At 52.7% G+C, this 14,623-nt stretch overlaps 1 protein-coding gene across 2 annotated transcripts in view; it reads left to right on the forward strand.

The window, feature by feature from the left end:
- CAMK2A (calcium/calmodulin dependent protein kinase II alpha) overlaps positions 1 to 14,623 on the forward strand; it is a 71,241-nt gene that overhangs the window by 43,179 nt on the left and 13,439 nt on the right. For both annotated transcript variants that reach the window (XM_074960300.1, XM_074960301.1), the window contains exons 7-13: positions 1,687 to 1,789; positions 3,484 to 3,567; positions 4,607 to 4,701; positions 5,523 to 5,645; positions 7,732 to 7,815; positions 9,652 to 9,694; positions 13,649 to 13,689. In XM_074960300.1, the coding sequence (XP_074816401.1) occupies positions 1,687 to 1,789; positions 3,484 to 3,567; positions 4,607 to 4,701; positions 5,523 to 5,645; positions 7,732 to 7,815; positions 9,652 to 9,694; positions 13,649 to 13,689 (573 nt within the window). The remainder of the gene's footprint in view (positions 1 to 1,686; positions 1,790 to 3,483; positions 3,568 to 4,606; positions 4,702 to 5,522; positions 5,646 to 7,731; positions 7,816 to 9,651; positions 9,695 to 13,648; positions 13,690 to 14,623) is intronic.

The following is a 14,623-nucleotide window of genomic DNA, read 5'->3' on the forward strand; positions in this document are numbered from 1 at the left end:
AGGGAACAATGAGGATGTCCCTTGTCAGGCCAACTTTTCCTTCCAGAAGGATGCAGCTGGTCTGCTTAAAAAAGCCTTTCTCCTGCTCTGGAGGGAGCAAGATCAGCCCCAGAGGAAGACATGGGTAGGTTTCGAGGGAGTGCTTCATGGTGGCGATTGGTGGGGGCTCCGTGGAGACCTATTCAGTCCCCTGTGGCTGGAAGATTGGTAAGTGACTGTGAGGCTTCAGGTCCCCACCTGGGCCTCCTCAAACCCGTCCTCCAGTTCAGGGGAGAAAAATGACCCATGGTCTCATGTCATCTGAAACAGGAAGTTCTTTAGGGCTTGATTATCCTGGTATAGTCTTGGAGCCCGAAAACCCCAGCTGTCCCATAGAGGGAATTCAATTCAGTAACACTGAGCTCCTGCAGCAGAGACCCTCCCTTCCTGCAGGCCAGGAGGGATTTTAAGGCTCTGGCTTAATACATGCTGGTCTATAATGTTCTCTCACTGGAGAGAGCTCTTCTCAGATCGGCCCAGCAGCCTCTCCTGTAAGGGGAAGCTCATCCCACCTCTTCCTCTCAAAATGCCTCCCTAATTCAGGCCCAAATGCTGGAGGAGTGTGACGCCCAAGTCTGAACCAGTGTCGTCTCTCCCTACAAAGACACCAATAACTCTGGTAGTACCTGGGAATCAATCAGTGCTGTCATCAGTTTGTTCACCCGCACTTTGTCTGGGGATTATTGAGCCAGCTGCCCTGATTCCAGGCTGGCTAATGCAGTCGAAAGAGCAGAACTAGACTATCACTCTCCCTAATAGATGTAATAACATTGCCACTGAATGGGAGCCCGGAGTCGGGCGCCTCAGCGGAGGTGGAAACCGGATTCATGTGTCTTCATCAGCCCTAACATAGGGAGTCATGGAGCCCGAACAGCAGCCACCAACCCTATTAATAAGGACATAAGCACTGAGGGCTTTACTGGCCAAGATACCTCTTGTTTCTATGAGAGAAAAAGAGATCAGGGCGAGCTGTCCGTGATTGTTTCCCCTTCCCTGAAGAAGCAAGGGGCCAAATTCAGCAAGTAGTCCGAGGGAGCCTAAGCTGGTCTAGGTTACTCCTCCTTTCAGCCATGCAGACTTGAATGTTCCACTCCCTTAGACTCTCTTAGACTCACATCCACTTACCACTGGTAACGTAACCTCCCCATGTACACATGACCCCTGAATTTGGCCCACTGAGTCTGTGTAAGGCAATGTAAGCTAGTGTACCTGTAACTCACAGGCCCAGGGGCCGGAAGAGAGGAACGCAGCAGGAAAAGCAATTAAAGGGAGGCTGTCAGAAGGAAATGGTGGCAGGCTACCCACTTATTCTAACTTACATCTTCTTCCAGCTCCTCCAGGTCTGCTCCCTTCTATGTCACACAGTGGGGCGGAATAGTTTTAAGGGAATCTCACTGTGTCTAGGACTGTCTAAGTATAACACAGCAACCCCCTGGGCTTCTCAGTTAAGTGTCTCCCAGCTGGCGTCTGATGGGGGACAGTCCCATACCCTGAATCCGGACTGGGAGTTCTGCTGGCCATAGCCATTCCCAGGGCCAGTCAGAGAGAGCCCTAGGAAAGGGGTCCTGCTTGGGCCCCCGTTGTTTGAATACAGTGTCAGGAGGTTTTTTTTTTCTTTTGCTCTCTATCCCTTGCTTCCTCCTGTAGCCAGAGAACCTGCTGCTGGCATCCAAACTGAAGGGAGCTGCGGTCAAGCTGGCAGACTTCGGCCTAGCCATTGAGGTGGAAGCGGATCAGCAGGCTTGGTTTGGTGAGTGGAAGTGGTTGGGTGGGGGATTGAGGAGGGATCATTCTGCATTTCCTGTTTCTATGTGTGTGGCTAAACAGCTCCCCTCCCCCCCACTGTCCAGGAATGTTTTATTAATGTCACGAGCAACGCGGGTACCTAGAATATTTATCCCTGAATCTAACCAAAGGGTTAAAAAATTTCCACTGAGCTCCCAAGGCAAAGCTGGGCCAGCAGGGATGGGGGAGGGTGTGGAACCTTGACAACAGCTACATGGCAACTAGTTTCTTGCAAAGCAGCTGTTTTGGCAGCCTTCAAGGCTCCAAGGTGAAACCATCCTACTGTGCACTTGGGATAACCCATTTTATTCCATTGGGAAAATACACCCTTGGGTCCCAGAGGTGCTCAGGCAAGATATAAGCCAAGTAACTGAATGGGGATTCAATGAATGGATGTGAAGAGCTGGAACTTGAGTCATGGAGCTGCTATAAGGGTATGATGACTCCATGATGGGTACACAGCCAGTGTCCCCTCCGCTGTGCTCCCAGTCCACTAGGGGCTTACACCATGTTGAAGTCGCTGAGTGCCTCTTCGCTGCACTGCTGCAGTCCCCGTATACTTCCGTCTTCCAGGACAATTGGAAAAGGATGTGTAAAACTGGTCTTCTGGACAACGCTTGAAACCCAATGAGGCCTCAGTAATAGGGGTGGGCTACATGCTCACCAGGAGAGGGTGTCACATACATCTTCATAAGCAAACCTGCCAATGTAGAGATGAATATAAAGGGAGAAGGCAGGTGTAGGATGCCAACCCAAGACTTCTTTCCTAATGCTGTGCCAGCATCCGGCTCAGCAGGCTGGCTCCGTGCCTTGCATGACTCATTTTCCTATCCTTCCTTAACCCATCTGATTAGCTGCTAATAGGCCAGGACTTCCTAACCACAGGACAGATTGGTTTTTCAGTTACACCAGTGTCAATCTGGCGTAACTGCGCCCACGTCAATGCAGTTGACTCATTGGATTGACACCCATATAACTTAAAGCAGAATCTGACCCAGTGCACTCACAGCCCCGCATGAACAGGCACTGAACTCTGAGGACCTGTAATCAGATCATGCGAGCGTGGGACCTCTGGATGGCCAATTATCTTTGTTACGGCCATTCTCAATGGACTAACTGCGGCAGAAGACCAAGTCACACGTTTGTCTCGCAGTCGGCTCTTGGGAGCTCCGTACTTCCTGGCGAGTTCTGACATCACTGGGTGTGGTCTGGGTTTGGTTCCATAGGTGCCGACTCCGTGGGTGCTCCGGGGCTGGGGCGCCGACTCCATGGGTGCTCCGGGGCTGGAGCACCCACGGGGGAAAAAAAAGGATGCTCAGCACCCACCAGCAGCCCCGCAGATCTCCCCCCCCCAGCACCGCCCGCCCGCTGCCGATCAGCTGTTCAGCGGCGTGCAGGAGGTGCTGGGGGGAAGCGGGAGGAGTGGCGGACAGCGTGTGGAACAGGGTGGGAAGTGGTGGGGCAGGGCGGGGGCGGGAAGAGGCAGGGTGGAGGCTTGGGGGAAGGGATGGAGTGGGGATGGGGCTGGGATGGAGTGAGGGTGGGGCGGGGGTGGGGGCTTGGGGGAAGGGATGGAGTGGGGGCGGGGCGGGGAGGGGAGCGGGGGGTCGAGCACCCCCTGGGGACTGAGAAAGTCGGCGCCTTTGTTTGGTTTGTTAGGTTTTGCAGGCACACCAGGGTACCTTTCTCCAGAAGTGCTCCGGAAGGATCCCTATGGCAAAGCTGTGGACCTGTGGGCGTGTGGTAAGTCAGACTGAGGTGAGCAAACAGGACAGATACATCTGGGAGAAGGAAGAAGCAGCCAAGCGTCTCATTTCCCACATTCTGTGCCACACCCACCAGCGTATCAGAGACGTGTATATTTCAGCATGCTCATTCTGAAGCTGCGGGGGCCAGGGCGGCCGCTATCAGAGTGCGCCCCTGCCATTCTGTAAGCCACATCTTCCCTGCCCATGAGCCATCGCTCCTAGCACCCGACGGCACCGCTGTACGGTTAGTTTAAGTCTCGAACAGCTACGTTCTTCTGAACATTAAACCACGAGTGAAGCTAGAGCGGCCCTGTGTTAGCAACGTGTGATGCTGGCTTTCCAGGCCACCCATGTCACGAGAGAGACCACTGCTCAGGAATAGGCTGCTCTCTAGCAGTGACTCCTTTCCTTGCAGACCAACTCTGAAAATGCCGCTGGGTGGCAGTTTTCTCCATAATGCCAGCACTTCGTGAAAAGCCAGCGCTCTCCCTGGGACGTACCAGTGGCCTGTGAGGCCAAACCCAGTGGGCCTCATGTATCTGGAGCACAATGCGCCAGTGACCCAGTTAATTCAAAGTTTCACCTTCAAATTGATTTCACGGCGCGGGCACGTGGAGAGGCACTGCTCTCCGTCTGGGCTTCCAGAATGTCGCATGGCGCAGATTGAAACAGATTTCTCTTCTTTTCAAGGAGGCCTGTGCACAGTGTGGGCCTACATCTTTGTGCACAGTTGCTGTGGCTGCGTGCACAGATCGGAGAGCTGCACGCATACATGGCATCTAACCAGTCATTTGCATGCACAGGCATCATGACTCTGTGTGTGTGTGTGTGTGAGTGAATGTCAGCCTGAAATTGGGTAGGCGACTGAGCCCTACTTAATAAAAATCTACCCTCACCTCTAACTTCTTTTCCCTGATTTAGACCAACACAGAACTTGGGCCCATACAGATCTCCTAAGTCAGTGATTTAAACTCTCTCCCACCTCCGCCTGATGGAGGTTGATAATAATATGCTCCTATCCCTCTCTTGTACAGGAGTCATTCTCTATATTCTGTTGGTTGGGTATCCTCCCTTTTGGGATGAGGATCAGCACCGACTCTACCAGCAGATCAAAGCCGGGGCCTATGATGTGAGTAGCTTTGTTTTTTCTCTCCTCTCCACTCGTCTCTCTCACACTCTTCTCCTCCTCCTCTCTCCGGCACCCATCTGGCCTCCAAGTCATCACTTTGACTCTTTATACAAATAGGACCAGTAGCTGAGACCAGTTGCTGGCTTGAAGGAAACCAACAGCACCGTTCCTTCTGTGCTTGTGAGTGGCCATGGGGAAAACCATATCCACCAATCACCAACACACCTATTTCAAGGCCGTGGGGAGGAAGGTGTGCGGTTTGGTTTCCCCTGAGGAAACAGCACAACACCAAAAGGCTAGGGCAGCTGTGGGGCAGCTTGGACAGATCTTCCTCCGGAGTCCTTCTTGGAGCCGTTGCTGCTCCTGAAGTGTCTGTTGGGGACAGTTACGGACACTCTAGCTGACACTGGGGTCATCAGCTCAAAGTTCGGAGTCTTTTCTGCCTCAGCCCTCCCCACCTGAGCCAAAGGAGAATTCCCATGCGACAGAGCAGCGTTAGAGTTGATATTCTCTTTGTAAGCTGCTACTCCAGACTACAGTGGGGAAAACAACAGTGGGTCTGATCCTCTCCAGTAGAGGATAGACTTTCTCCTAGTGTCCACTGTTCCAGGCGTCGCTCTCCCTGAGCTGGCAGAAATAACCATTCACTCTCCCTTTGGCCAAAACCCACCACAGCCTCCCAGCATGAGAAGAGGCTCATCCTTTTGTAAGAGGAGTGTGCGGGAATGAGCCAAACTTTATCTGGGGGGCTGGGCAGCAGCAGAAATGCCCCGATGCCATTGCTGATAGCACGCTCACGTCCGGCCCCTTTGCCTTTGCAGTTCCCTTCGCCCGAGTGGGATACTGTCACTCCTGAAGCAAAAGACCTCATCAACAAGATGTTAACGATCAACCCATCCAAGCGTATCACGGCAGCAGAGGCTCTGAAGCATCCCTGGATATCGGTAAGCATGGCGTACAGGGTGGGCTACTCAGGGTGCTAGCCAGACACCCGAAGGACAGGCAGCTTATCATGCAGTTGGGAGATGTGGCCTGTTCTGTGCTGCGGGAACATTTCTGTTAAGGATGAAGGTCCAGAAACCGGGAAGTTTTATGAAAATGATGAGGCACCTCACTTTGCATATTGGTGAATAGGCATCGCCTTGGGTGTGGCCTGTCTATCTGATGTGTAATGAAATCCTCCTCCCAGGCCTCGCTCCTCTGATACAGCGACAGGCGTTTCTCTAAATCAGCACCAGACATTTAGGTGTCGTTAAGCCTTAGGGCAAGTGAAGCATTAATACGAACTCACATTAAATGCTTGAGCCCAGACAGCCTGGTGATGGGAGGAAATGTGCCATCTTAGCCAAACCAAGAAAAATGCTGTGAATTCATTAATGTCTCAGCCCCCGCTCCCCCATAGGAGCCTCAGGCAGCTGGAGCCCTGCTGCTCTTGGCTCCTTTGCAGGAGGGTGGTGGGAATTCCTTCTCTCTTTGAGGGGGGCTATGTCAGACTCACCTGCCCAGCTCCCTGAGACCGTTGACCATAGAGATCATCTCTAAGCTCTGCTCTGCCATTGCTGCTGGCTGTGCCATGCCTTCCTCCTCCTCCTCCCGCTGCTGCTCCTCTTCCTCCCTGCACTGCACCTTCTGGTGTAAATGCAAACCCCAGCATGCCCTGCACTCTCCTCTGCTGTCTTCTGTTTACAGCTAGGTTTCTGATCGTCATAATATTGTCTTCACATGGCAAAAATACTCTTTCTCTAGTGTCTTCTGGATCTTTAATGCTTCACCTCAGATCTGCAACATGCTCCCTTACTTCTCGGCTACAGGGCCCTATTGTGTGGGCTGTAACAACAGTTAGGGAATGTCTACAGACGAACGTAAGTTGACCTATGTTAGGTCAACTTACAGCCAGTGGTGGCTGACGTCCACACTACCCTCTTGTCAGTGGTGTGTGTCCTCACCAGGAGTGCTTCCACCAACTGAAGGGGTAGTGTGGGGGGCTGAGAGCCAGGGTGCTCAGCTCTGTGCAGCTCCTCGCTGGGAGCCCAGCTGCCCCCCGGTCTCTCAGCTCCCCACACCCAGCTGAGAGTGGGGGGCAGCCACCTGGGCTTCTCACCTCCCAGCCGGGAGCTGGGGGCAGCTGCCCAGGCTTCTCGCCTCCCCTGTCCCCGCCGAGAGTGGGGGCAGCCAGGCTCTAGCTGCCCAGCTTTCTTGTCGATTTCACAGCTCCAGCATGGAACCCTGAAACTGATAAGACAGCCAACAGCCTGTAAGTAGATGTAAGTAACGCAGTGTCTACACAGACACTGCCTCGCCCTAACTACACCGACATAAGCCCTACACCTCTCATGGAGGTGGAGTTATTATGTCAGTGTAGCAGGGCACTTACATCAGCGGGACAAGGCTATAGTGCGTACGCTGACCTAATTACGTCAGCGTAAGCTGCCTTACGTTGACCTAACTGTGTAGTGTAGACCAGGCCTTAGAAACAGGAAAGTCCCCCAGGCAGGGGCCAGTAACAGAGCTCCTTTCCATGGCAGAGATTGTACCAAAGCCTGAGACTCACTGACACACCTTTCATCCCATAAAAGTCTAATCAACGACCAAAGTGATAAATCGTCCGTGAACTTAGCCTCACTGCCATGTATATAGTCCATGCCTGAGACCTCTCATCACATCCCTCCACAGCAAGGGGTTGCAGTGTTAATCATCCAGACAAATCAGTCAGCCCAGGGCATAGCTAAACTCTCTGCAAGCTAATTTACAGCCCACTGCACAGCAGAACGAGGAACAAATGAACAAAGAGGGGGGCTAACTCACGCTACCCATTAAAGTTTTATCTGCTGCTCCCAGAGAGGCCCACGCAGCTGCATGCAGCAATGGCCGTCTGCCTCAGCCAGGAGAGCCAGACTGCATGCATGTGTGCATGTGAGAGCAACAGAGTGTGTGTATACATGTGTGCCCTTCCCCAGGTCCTCGGGTCTCCAGGTTTCTCCCCTCCCTCCTTCCCTCCACTACTGAGCGGGCTCTCCTTCTCTCTTCTAGCACCGCTCCACCGTGGCGTCATGCATGCACAGACAAGAGACAGTGGACTGCCTGAAGAAGTTCAACGCCAGAAGAAAGCTAAAGGTAATTCGCAGGGCCCATCCCCGCCACCCAGGTACCTTTGGGAACCAGTTGGGAAATGCACGATGAGTTTGTTTTCCTGAACAGGAGATGTGTCACCGGGTGGGAGTCTGTGTTATTCTGTGAGTTTGGATTTCAGGGGAGCCAGACTGGCCAGGGAAAGGAGAGGCTGAGCTGAGGGGCTGAACATTAAAAACCAGGCACAAAAGGATGTCTGACCAGGGTTGCTAGTTATTTTGAGGAAGTCGTCTGTTGGGTGTGTTGCAAGCAAGTTGGGAAATCCGTATTCCCACCTGGGGTAGGAATGGTGATAGGCATATATAGAGCACCTTTCAGCCACAGGGATGCCAAAGCTGAACAGTGCTCCAGGGTGTCTACATCTGCCACTAGGGGGCAGCCCTTTTAATGGTGTATGGCAGTGCTACCCACCACAGCGGGGGAATTATAGGTAGGCAAATACTGAAGTAAAGATGTCACCCAGTGGTTGGGGCTAACACCTCAATATACTTACAAAAAGTGCTATTGGATCTCGAGGGATCGGAAGGAGTCAGAACTTGATTTTCCATACTGGGAACAATAGTGAGTCATTAAGACCAACTTCCAGCAGCGTATTACTGTTCATAGAATCAGAGAAGATCAGGGTTGGAAGAGACCTCAGGAGGTCATCTAGTCCAACCCCCTGCTCAAAGCAGGACCAACCCCAACTAAATCATCCCAGCCAGGGCTTTGCCAAGACAGGCGTCTGTTTCATGGGGGTCTCCAATCTAAGCATTATCCTGGGAGGGCTGATGCCTTTGCAGCACAAAGTAGGTGGCTCCAGACTGGTAACAAGATTGGCAAGAAAAGAAACCGGCAATAATCTATATTTACTGTTCATCTCAGCAAGTAATCAGATTAGTTCAGGTCTACACTTCTAAGTAGTAATCCGTTACTGTAACTAATTACTCAAATCTCATTATATGCTACTTGACTAGCTAGAGGAGTTGACTGGAAAACGGAAAACATTTCTGGTGAACATTTTTGCAGTACTTTTTTTTCCTGTTTTTGGTCAAAGTTTAGTTTTGATGGCAATTCCCTCCCCCAGCTGTAATTAGTATAAGAAGTTACTTTAATAGCATTGAACCTGATTCTGACCTCTGCTACACCCATTTCAATCTGGAGTAATTCCACTTGTTACAATTTACACAGACTAATCTGAAATCAGAGTATGGCCCTGCTTGTCTGATACTCCTTTTAATCTCACGGGTATAGGCAGTTTAGTGGCCTGCAGTGGAAACCCTGGGACTGTGGTTAGGGAGGCAGGTACAGGAGAATAAGCTGTTATTGAGAAGTAAAAGTGTGTGTAACTGGAGTGAGCAGAGTTCTGGCGTTTTGGCCATTTTCACTCTGGCAGAATCTCAGAAAGGCAGATGATGTGGGGGGAATTTCTGAGAGAAATCTCAAGATAAGGAAACTTCCCAGAAACTCCCAATAGAAATCTCTCTGCTGGTCTGGTCTCGATGCCTTTGGAACACAGGGCCAGAGAAATGATGCCATTGCATGGCACATAAAAAGCCCCAGGGGAGAGATCTAGATGGTCTTCGCAAGAAGGTTGTAAATCATCCTGTCCCTCCCATTACCATCCAGAGACTCGGATTGTAGGACCCCTACCCAGGACCTGTTTCTACAAACTGGTTTCTGTTTCTGTTAATATCATCTCTGGACTCCATTCATGCAATCTCCCACCAGCTCCACCTGGTTCTGTTTTCCACCGGATACCTTTGAATAGAAGGACAAACAGACGGACCTGACTCTGAGCACAGTGATCTCTCTTTCCTTTCTGCCTTTTGTGTATTTCAGGGAGCTATTCTCACTACGATGCTGGCAACCCGGAATTTCTCTGGTAGGTGTTGTCTTGGCACCTCACGCTCTTTACTCGGTTGCTTTGCATTTATTGTATACACTGGGTTTCGGGTGCTAGGTGGGAGCTGATTTGTACTCACAAAAGCCAGCCAAACCCAGAAACCTTACTGGTAAAGACTGGCCCCTCTGCATTTACACCGTCCATGTCCTTGTGGGAGCTGAACACACATGCTGCGTGTTCGTAATAGATGTCATTCTGGGAAGCACCACCAGGCTGGCAGTGGGGAAGGTGACCTGGAGAAGGGAAGCGGGAGAGATGTATGTCCAAGGGGAGTGGAATTGAGGGCGTGGAAAATCATAGTTCCTGGAGATTTGGTCCTGAAGGGCTTTCTATGCATTTGCTTAATCACAGTTACCGGGCAGCCATGTTCACATCCTGGAGAGGTGCTGGGGCGGAGAATGTGCAGCCTCTCGTTTCACAGTTCTGTGGCGAGTGGCTGGTGCTCAGATTCAGCCCAGAGGGGAAAGCTCCTGTCACTGTAATAACCCCTCCCGCGGCCATGCCAGGACGGGCCCCAAGGAGAGCAGAAGGAAAGAGAAAAAGCCTTTGGGAAGGGTCCTAGGTTCAGCCTCTATCTTTGTTGTGAATAATGAGAGGCAGATATTGCCCAAGTCATGTGGGCCTCTCTGCAGACATCAATACAAAGACGTGGAACCTAATCATGTAAAGTGCCCCCAGTAAGTTCCCCTTCCATCGAGGGTCCTCTGGGATGGGAACTGCAATCCCAAGGGCCTCAGGTGCGAATGGCTGGCCCTGAAAGAGAGGGCCCTGCGGTGAGGGGAGAACACCACTCTACCCATCATGGCATGCGAGCTATTAGGTTGTTTTCCCTGAAGGCTGATCTTGGAGTGCAGCCCTACCCCGCTCTGTGTGGGGGAGGGTGTTAGAGAGTCATGGAAAAATTGCCTTGAAGCCCTTTGGAAGCCGTCCAGGTACGGTCAGAACTAGACCGCAGCAGCCCCCGGAGGCTGGAGTCTCTGTCTGTTTCCCTCCTTTCTTTTTCTGCCTTTTCTTCTCTCCCTCTCTAGGGGAGAGTCCTGTGGTCAGAGTTTCAAGAAGGGTTCAAGCTACTGGGAAGTCTGGTCTGTGCCCAAAGGCTCCACCTCCTTCCCTTACTCCCAGGTGTTACAACACAGCTAGCACACACAAGCAGACAAGAAGGGAGTTGGGGAGGGGTTTTTGTAGCCCACTGTCTACTCCTGTGGGATGCACAGACATAACTAGCTAGCATCTTCTCTCAAAGCGCCTGTCTCGTGGGGTATTTAGCAGACTTAAAGCAAACCCTACAGGTGAGAATTCACATAAAGGAATCATGAATTCCCAGATGATTCCTGAGCCTGGTACCCAACGAGATCTCTCACGAGTCTGAACCTCGACCCTCAAACTGGGATTGAAAGCATCCCCTCTCCAACACAGGCCCCTGCAGCTCCCTGTTGCAACCTGCTCAGAGCCCGAGCGGAAAAGGCGGAGGAGGGCACTGGTACTTAATGTGCGGGACTGTAGGCCTGGCCTGGCTGTGTCCCCCAGAGTGGGGCGAGTCTCTGACCTCAGGGGCCCAGCCAGCCTAGAAAAGGGATTGGTGAGATTTGTTGTGGCCACAGGTGTGTTTTGACCTGGACCAGTCTCAGGTTTGTTCCACACTCATTCAATATGAAGCAAAAAAAAAAAAAAATCTCTGTTAGGAAAACAACGTATTGGTGACGGTAAACCAGGTGACCACTTCTCCGTGCTAGACTGTAAACTCTTCCAGGCAAGGGACCTCTTCATTCTCCATCTCAGACAGTGCGGAGGTCATTGTAGCTGATTATTAGCAGGATTGTCATTTGAAAAGACACTTAATTTTGGAAAATTGCTAATGGTTGGGTAGGGATCACAAAGAGTTTTCTGATCTATTAGTGTTCTTGTTTGATCATTTTTTAGCTACATAGCACCCAAAGCATGCTTGGGGCTTTAAAGGCAATTAGAAGACACAGCTCCTGCCCCAAAGTCTTGACAATCTAAATAGCATTGCAGATTAGCTTTCGCTAATCACCTGTGTTCTGGGAAGACCCTAAAAACATACCTGGAGCTAATCTGTGTTTTTGAAGGCCTGTGAAGGGGCAATTGCATGAACATGATGTGGGCTGTGAAAGCCCCTGGGGCGTAATGCTGAGTCCCAGCCTCTGCAGCTGCTGGGAGTGGCCAGGGGGCATTTTAACTTTCTTTTTTAAAGTCCTAACAAAGTGTGCCCCTGCCCCAGCTGCTTGCAACACCTCCTCCTTGCACAGTCGTTTGCACCAGTGCAAAATGCTGCCCGTCCGTTTTACACTTTGCACTGGTGTAAATGCTGACACAAGGTGCAGGGCAAAGGGTGAATCGAGGCCAGGATGTCTCAAGCCTGGGAGGGGGTTAGCTGGATGCCAGTTCCTCTGGGCGGGGAGAGGCAGGGAGGACGGAGGGTGTGCAGGTGCCAAAGGGATTGTGCATATCGGAGGAGAGCTGGAGAACCGGGGAAGTTGTGGGGGAGGGGAGGAGGAATCCGGACACTGGTCTAGGGCGGAGGAACTGTGAGGTGTTCACCTAAGGGATGGGGGGAGCCAGTGTCTATTCTGGGGCAGTTCTCTGGCCTGGGTTGTACCGGAGGTCAGAGTACATGATCACAATGGTCCCTTCTGGCCTGGGAACCTGTGATTCTCTGAACAGGTGGAGTGATGGGGGCTGGGACAGGGCACTGTTAGGGTGGGATTGAAAGAGGATGGAGGAGTGATTAAGCTTGCTTGGGGCAGGGCCTTATGGGAAGTCTCAGGAGCTGGACAGAGGATGGTTGGCACAGGGAGTTTGTGAAGTAGCTGCAGACAGTCAGAGCAGGGTGCTTGTCGGGTGGGTAAGAGGGAGCAGGAGGTGAGCTGGGAGGAAAGTCAGGTCGAAGACCGCTGGGGCCTGCAAGGGGCATTGGGATTGTCCAGCGGCTGGGGGTCAGGGTCAGCCCCGGGCATTTGTCATGGGGGTAGTTAGGGTTTTGCGGACATGTGGCAGTTGTGGGAATACGTGCTGGAGTTGGAAGAGTTAAACACCCAGGGAGGATATTCTGTCAGGCCCTACTAAGGGTGAAGAGGCTGTCCTTGAGCATCTAAGGCCAGGATGTTCAAAGCTACACCCCATAGCCACTTCCCTTCCCGCATTCTGCCCGGGAATTCACAGGGGTCTCCTCCCCTCAGCGCACTCATCTGACCCTACCGCGTGGGAGGGCGGCTGCTGGAAGTTCATTATCTGTTTGCCAAGGGCAGCGAGCTGGGAGAGCGCCGGAGTGGCCCTGGGGGATGGGGCCAGGCCTGCGGTGATAGGTGGGCTCAAGGGAGGCCGTCTGCTTTTCATCATAGTCAAAATGTGGGCTGCAGCTGTCAGGTCCAGGGAATCGTAGCACATGACCCCGGCAGCATGGGGCTAAAATTAGAGAGAGAGAGAGAGGCAGGCAGGCAGTGCCACGGCGCACTGCTTAGAGCTTCATACTCAGCTCCCCAAGGCAAAGGCAGGAGGGGAAGCCCTGGGGCTGGACTGAGGCTCATGCTCTGCCGTGGAGGACGCTGGATCCTCACTGGCCATACTACTGCATGACCCTTGAGTCCCGGCAGGAAGAAAACTGCCCAGGCCTCTGCTGTTTCCAACACTGCCCCTTGCTCAGGTTCCTCCACGGAGCTGGCGGCCAGGGCCTTTGTCTCTGTGCAGGAGAAGGAAGGGCTGGAGTTGAGGCGTTCACCTTGCAGCTCAAGGGGCTGTGGAGAGAGGCGGCACCTGGGGCTGTTCTGCTCTGGGTCCGGAGCGCGCCAACCCAGAAGGACTCCTGAACCCCACCCCTCTTTTGTCTGACTCCATCATCCCTCATGCTACTGATCCTCACTCTGCTGGCCTTGGCGCCTTGCCTGGCCCTGCTAACCTCCTATCTTGTCTCCGCAGGAGGGAAAAGCGGAGGCAACAAGAAGAATGACGGCGTGAAGGTAAGCGCTCCCTCCCGGCCGGGACAGCACCCCGGGGGCCACTCCTTGGGGCTGCAGTGGATTCGGCTCTGCTGAGGGCCCCGCCGTGGCCTTCCTCTGTTTGAAAGTGCGGTTGGTAGCCAGGCATTGCTGGCCCGGCTCCTTGGCCACCATCCCCTTGTCCTTAGGTCAGAGGGCCCTTCCTCCCCTGTCCCCCGCAATCCCCGCTGTCAGTCAGCAGAGCTGCAACAAGAGCAAAAGGGAAAAACTGTAAAATGTGCAAAGCTCTCTAGGGAAAAGCTTGGCAGCTTGCAGATCCGTGAGCGAAGAGAATGGATGCACAGGCTCATGCTTGAATAATGCACCCCTCCAACACCCCAGCAGGAAGGTGACATGAGGAGAACTCCGAAATTCGCCTCCTTCCGAGGATTTTACGGCTGCTCAGCTGCCTGCAGGCCTCTCCACACGCCCCCACCACTCTCTCCCCATGAGGGCAGGAGGGATGGGGAAAGGAGAGGAGTCGAATGAATGGGAAGGGGAGAGAAGGGATCAGGAAAGGAAGAGGGGAAGGGGAAAGACAGGCTTGCAATTTATGCCTGGTGGGGAGAGCCGAGGGTTCAGGCAAGCAGCAGGAATTCAAAGCAGAGGCATTCCAGAATCTCCCCCGCTCATTAGCAGGAGAGCCCATGCAAATTCAGGGTCACCCAAGGGAGGCTGAGCGCAAGAACCTGGAAGGGGCTGCCTGTATTCAAAGGAATAAATGAGCAGCATGAGCCGGCTCTCTGCAGAGAGTTTCACAGCCTGCCAATTTCATTCCTCTCACTTCCCCAGCAGGTGGCACTGGTCCCAGGGGATTGGGGGGGGGGGCACACCCCTCCCCCTCCCGCCCCAAATTCAAGAGTTAGAAATAATAAGAAAAAAATCCCATTTTACTTAAAAAGAGTATGGACGTGTC

The sequence above is a fragment of the Natator depressus genome, chromosome 8, assembly GCF_965152275.1.
Source record: "Natator depressus isolate rNatDep1 chromosome 8, rNatDep2.hap1, whole genome shotgun sequence".
In the NCBI taxonomy this organism is placed as follows: Eukaryota; Metazoa; Chordata; order Testudines; family Cheloniidae; genus Natator; species Natator depressus.